Source organism: Aythya ferina (genome assembly GCF_964211825.1).
Source record: "Aythya ferina genome assembly, chromosome: 23".
Taxonomy (NCBI): Eukaryota; Metazoa; Chordata; class Aves; order Anseriformes; family Anatidae; genus Aythya; species Aythya ferina.
The window spans coordinates 7,115,596-7,121,900 of NC_140321.1; the positions used below are offsets into that span (position 1 = coordinate 7,115,596).

A 6,305-nucleotide genomic window follows, 5' to 3' on the forward strand; every position below is an offset into this window, starting at 1 on the left:
TGCAAGCTAAAATAGTGAAACTTTTCCCTACCTGGTCGCTGATTGAGTAAAAATTCTCTGCTTATGAGACCATAGGAATGGGAAGCCACATACGTGCATGTTTACCTGTTGTAGTTAGTCCTGTTGTAGTCTAAAATGGTTATTACTACCAGCCTAGCTCAGGTTACAGGCATAACCTGTTGTATTTGCTCCAGAATTTTCTTCTCCTGACCCTCTTGCTGTAGGAACATCAATGCATTCTTCCATTGGCACCGATGAGAGCGGGAAAAGTCCTGGTTTCTTTAGGTATCCCCAAGCACATGGAAGGATTATTATACAGCTCTGCCCTGATCAGTCTACATGGAATTAAAGAATTACATTCATTAATTTAATTGCTGAATTGTCTCCAAATAATTGTGTTTTATCCTGCTACTCATTAGGTCATCTTGATGCCCTTCTCAGAGGTCTGGTCTTGGGCAAACTAGGAAAAGCTGGGCACAAGGCAACATTAGAAGAAGCCAGACGCCGATTTAAGGACCATGTGGAAGGAAAACAAATTCTCTCAGCTGATCTGAGGAGTCCTGTAGGTTATCACAAATTTTGATTCCAATGTTTGACACACATTTACTGATGCAGAACAACTCTGGCCTCTAGGTGGTGTTGATTTTGGGGATTGGGAGACTGTTCAAGTGCAGTGCTGAACCTGAGCTGACTTCTGTTAATTTTCATTTGTTTATGAGCACCTTACATCCTCCAGTCTTAAAAGCAATGTGGGAAATTGTGCAGGGATCCTTGAAGAGCACTACAGGTGTCATCTTGGCCTCGCAGAGCACAAAGTCCAGCTGTGGTGGACATGGATTGGGTATATATGAAATACTTGCTAGCTATTGCATGGTGCAAAGATTCCTTGTTCTGTTGTTTTGCTGTAGTTGAAATTACCCAAATTATGCTGAAACTGAGGAAGAGGCCAAGGAGTCTTTAAAATTCCGTGTTAAAACAAAAGGTGTCGGTGCAGGTATTTTCCAGATCTGTTTGCCTGTCTGAAATCTAGCCTAAATACGTAGAAACAGATTGTTGTTGTAGAGCCCTTTCATCTCTACTGTCAGCTCTGCTTTGCATTTCTAAAAGTGTGATTTATGAGGGACTTCCCTTGTTTATGCTCTCTCTTAGGTATATGTAACAATTTTGAAGCATGGAGATAGTACTACTTTAGATACCATGCTAAAGGTGAGTGCACACCCTTTTGTTAGCACTGCCAGCTTATGCAACGAAAAGCTAAAATTCTACCCTACAAGTTCGTTGTAAGACGTGGTTTATCTGCAGACAGGCCCAGTCGGATGTTTTACTGATGATGTGAACGCTAGGACTTGATTGTGGTTTTCCTTGGTCCTTGTGTAGCGTGAAATTGCCACCTAGTGGATTGTTGCATCTCATTTTAGGATTATTTTTCATTGCTCAGAGGCACGGCTCTACTTGACCTTATATAAACAGCGGTGAAGATCAGTTTATTACTATTGGTACTTTCTGCTGATGGATGTGTAATGAGGTCTGTAATGTGGATAGCTGCAGGATTATTCATGAACATGTTCAATTTGTCCATGTACTATGCCTGAAGACTAATCGAGAAGCTGTAGTGTGTACAGCAACTTCGGTAGTGCTAGGTGAGAGGAAACCTTTTAATACCATGTGCTAACATTGTTCACTCTGGTTTTGAAGCTTCACAAGCAAGCAGACATGCAGGAGGAGAAGAACCGCATTGAACGAGTCCTTGGAGCCATCTCCCAACCAGAACTGATTCAAAAAGTTCTCACCTTTGCACTTTCAGTAAGTTATTGGAAAAACCTTTTGTTTCCTTATGTCATGAGAATATGTGCATTCAGAGCACTTGGTGACAGAGCACTGTACTCATATAATGAAGGGAAGGAAGAACAGTTTCAGCAATTAAGTCTGATTCGTATCTTAAAGTCTTTGGAGAAAAAACAAAACAAAAACCAAAACAACCACAATATCCTGGATATTCAATGTAGAAATGCATAAAGCCAACATGCTGTATTTGTTGGAACAATACTGAGTATTTGTCCACATTCTCCCCTTCAGGAAGAGGTACGTCCCCAGGACACAGTATCTGTTATCGGTGGAGTAGCTGGAGGCAGCAAGCAGGGGAGAAAAGCTGCTTGGAAATTTGTAAGGGACAACTGGGAGGAACTTTATAATCGATACCAAGGTGGATTCTTGATATCCCGACTAATAAAGGTATGTGTGGTTGTGAGAAAAGTCCTGTCCATATAGCAGACCAAAACTAAGGTATATTTGAAATGTTAACTGCCTACCCTTGCTTATTTTTTTTTCCTTCAGCTAACAGTGGATGGATTTGCAAATGATAAAATGGCCGCAGAAGTTAAGGTAAGAATTTCATTTAAATAGATCATTAACTTCATCTGTGACAGACGTGGCGTGCTCTGGGCTGTAAGCACCTAATGGAAGAGCCACGAGTTCTGTGTGGTTTTTGGTTTTCAACTGAACAGAAGCTCTGCCTCTGACGACACTGACTGTTGGGTAGTCCCTGAATCGTGTTCCTTTTGCTTGAGTTATTCTGTTGAAATGTCTTAAGTCAGTATTTTCGCAGACTAAAATGCAGCTTTTAATGATTTACATTTCATTAGTCTTACTGATTTAAATTTTTATAAAATGCAGCAGAGTTTGTGGCGTGGATTCTAAGACTCCTTGAAAGATAGCCTTTAAAGGTAACTGTGGTAAATTCCATAGTTGTTACTGCCTCTGTAGGAAGCTGAGGCTTACACCACCACTTCGTTCCTCCCCAGACTGATACAGCACATGTTGTGCTGACTGCACTAGCACCCAGTCAACTCTTAAAGGAATTAACATGTTAAAAATTAGCTAAATTCCATATTGTGGTTCCAAGTTTTGTCGTCATTTGTGCTGTGTATGAAGGGCAAGGCTTTGACACAAGACAGACTCGTGTCTGCAGAAAGCCTGTTGTGAAGGTGGTGGCCCAAGGTGATGTGATGTCGCTTATGGACTTGAGCATCCCCTCAGACTTGGGAGTGTGGGCACTGGTCTTGGAAGCATTTTGAGGACATGTGTGGGTTTTATTTGTTCTTTGCCTGCAGTTTTACAGGGACTCCTCCTTGGAAGAGAAAACTTAAAAATGTGGCCCTTGATTATCACTTTGCCATTAGGAAAATTCAGGAAGAATTCTTATTTCGAAGACATTCTGAGCCAGAAGCTTTGTCTTTTATCATGTAGTGATCCCTCCCCTTAGAAAAGATTTAGTAGCACAAGTGATTTTATGGAGAAACCTTGCACTGTAATTCATTTTTTTCTTAAAAAACACTTAGCAAAACATCTACCAGAGCAACTTTCCCTAACTAAATCACTACTAGTTTCCAAAAGAACTTCCTGAGACGTGGTATACCTAGTTTTTTCACTGCAGTGCTTACTGTGCCTGAGTCTCCGTGTCACCCTGGGGCATACGTTAGTGTAAGGGGATCTGCTAGAAACAGGGAAGGTATGCTGAAGATGAAGGATGACTCCCTGCTGTGCCAGCTTGTTCCACCCTTTAACCAGTTGCACAGTGCAGAGTCACAGAAGCCTCTGGTGCACTTTCTGCAGCCCGAGCTATTTGCAGGTGATCGATGCTGTTGGTTCTGGAGGAAGAAACCTGAGAACATCCAGCAAAACCCTGAGAGCTGCTGGTGCCTGGAGGTCATAATGCAGTTTGGACAGAGGCCTCCTTACAGTCCTGAGAAATCTGATCTCTAGACAAATGCTTTTGCAAAATGGCCCGAGGCTTCAGTTAGCGTCTTCTTCCAAGTGTCCAGAAATACACACTTGGTTTGCTGCTCGTTTGTTGCCTCCCCGTGAGGGACAGAATTCATCATTCAAGTGCCGCTCGCTGACCCCGGCAGCGAGGTCAGGACAGGCAGGAGGCAGCGTTTGGGCTGCTTTGTAGAAATGCTGCCGTGGCTTTCCTCTAGCAGAGAGATGGGAGCGTTGTGCTGCTCCCAGTCTGTACCTGGGATTACCGTCTTGCAAACTCAGCAAGCGCTCTGCAGATTTTTCAGTCTATGAAGTTGGTGGGAGCAGATCTGAGCACAGAGAAGCACAGTTTGTTTCTGTACAAACCAGGGAATTTGGGGACTTAACAATATAACCTTGTCTCTGGCTGTTTCCACCCTCACGGACGGTTGTGTGCTTTTTGTACAGGCCTTCTTTGAGAGCCACCCCGCTCCGTCGGCAGAACGCACTGTCCAGCAGTGCTGTGAAAATATTCTGCTGAACGCAGCCTGGCTGAAGCGGGACGCCGAGAACATCCACCAATATTTTCTGCAGCGCAAGGCCCCCCCAGCCATGGTGTGAATCCGTGCATGCCACTGCTGCAGTCCTGCTGCCTCATCGCGGGGAGAGGGAGGAGCTACCCAACAGCTGATTCATATGCCAAGAATTTGGAGTCTTTTTCTCAAACGGATGGGGATTGGACAATGAATGTAGTTAACTGGTTCCTGCTCACACTCCAAGAATTAAATTCTATTAAAATTATCAGCAATTCAACGAAAAGAGAAAAAAGAAAAAAAGAAATCTGTAAATATGATAGTAATAAAATAGAGCATAACAAAACTGTGAAACTTCCTCAAGCCTTGTCAGTGGTTAAAATATTTAACGCCCTCCCCCTCCCGACACCCTTATTGACAGATGTTCTGTTTTTTACACCCTCCCCCAGCCCTCCCCCCCCCGAAAAGAAGAAACCAGCGGTTTCTAGGTCAGTGGAATTTTGTGGAGAGCCTGGGGCAGCAACGGGGCAATGCCTCTGAGGGCGTTGTGTGGAACAGGTCCCGCGTAGGGCAGGTGGCTGGCGTGCCGGAGGGGCTGCGCGTCGTCCTGTGCGAGGTGCTGGGGAGATGTTCCCGCAGTCCCCCCCAATCCAAGGAGTAGGTTTCCCTCCCTTTTGTGTTACCTCTCAGCAAAAAGAAAAATGTTCTGTCGCTCTTCGGTTTTCTCCTCGGTTTCACTCGCTGATGTCCTTCTTAGAGATAATGGAGTTGTAAGGAAACATCTTTCATAGCCACATTAAATAAGAGAACGATTCATGCAATATTTTTTTTTCCTTACTAAATTGCACCCTCGAAATGCATGCAAATGAGGAGATAAGTACTGTGTGACTGGTTCTCCTGGCTGCTGTTAGGGCAGGGCTCTTCTCTTCAAGACACCGTTACTTGTCTAAAAGATCCAGCTTGTTCAATCTCCTCATGGCCGTAGCAACACTAGCTTTTCGTTCCTTTCTGTGATGTTGATGGTAATTTGATTCAGAAGCCTTAAATTAGTGATGACTGGCGTGATGATGAAGTCTAAGCTGTGTGCCATCATTTACTTCACAAAGCAGCGTGGTCTACTAACCAGGCACAGCACCCTCTAATACAAAGGTTGAGCTCCATTTTTTTTTTTTCTTTAACAGGAATTCGTATTTGGTGTGGCTTAACTGTATTTCAGAAGGTCATCAGACTAACTGTCAGACTGCTTCCCTGAAACATTTTTGTGCTATTGTTTAAAAAAAAAAAAAAAATTAAAACAGTTGGCGTTAATAAAAATGTCAATGTGAAATTCCTGTCCTGCCCTTGTGTTCTGTTTGAAGCCTGGGAGCGTCGCAGCTTTCCAGGGACCTAAATCCAAGGTTGTACCTAAGCACTCAGGAACTAGCTGGGACGGAATTTGGAAGGTAAAAGGCGGAAAAACTAAATTAGCGAATTTCTACTAAATGCCTGAAAAGCTGAGGGAGTGCACAGCCAGGTTTGGGCAGAGGCTGGGAGCCCGGACAGGCGCAGCGCTCCTGAGCGGTACCGCGGTGCCGGGATCCCCAGGGCTAGCGTGGCCACGGAGCCAGCCCGGGATCCTTTTTGTCCTGAGTCACTTCTGCTAAGTTTACCGATGGTTTTTCCTGCTGTCAGCACTGCAGAGCCAATGCAATTTCAGAAGAGTAAGCTGGTTTCTCTTCTGCTTCCTGCACATTGACAAAATAACATGCAAAGCTGGGATTCTGGCGTGACCGGTGATGTATGAGGGGAGAAGTACTGTGCCTGCAAGTTGAGGTGGTTTTGTTTTGACTTTAAACAATGCAAATGACATGCAAGCAGTTGAAGGAAAGTGACAAAAATAACGAGCTTGTGGTCAGTGAGCAAACTGAATGGTCTCGGGCAGCTGCCTGGGCCTCGTCTCCTCTGTGAGCAGAGAAAGTCATTTTAGTTTTCACGGAAGGATCTGGGATGGGGCCACTTAGATGAAATATTATATAAGAACGTCTTAGGAGAAAA

General features: G+C 44.2%; 1 protein-coding gene across 1 annotated transcript in view; it reads left to right on the plus strand.

The window, feature by feature from the left end:
* NPEPPS (aminopeptidase puromycin sensitive) overlaps window positions 1-4,629 on the plus strand; it is a 33,785-nt gene extending 29,156 nt beyond the window's left edge. The window contains exons 18-23 of the mRNA XM_084496551.1: window positions 420-562; window positions 1,150-1,206; window positions 1,696-1,803; window positions 2,077-2,232; window positions 2,335-2,382; window positions 4,207-4,629. Coding sequence (XP_084352677.1) covers window positions 420-562; window positions 1,150-1,206; window positions 1,696-1,803; window positions 2,077-2,232; window positions 2,335-2,382; window positions 4,207-4,359 — 665 coding nt within the window. The 3' untranslated portion in view covers window positions 4,360-4,629. The remainder of the gene's footprint in view (window positions 1-419; window positions 563-1,149; window positions 1,207-1,695; window positions 1,804-2,076; window positions 2,233-2,334; window positions 2,383-4,206) is intronic.
* Window positions 4,630-6,305: the final 1,676 nt, after the last annotated feature.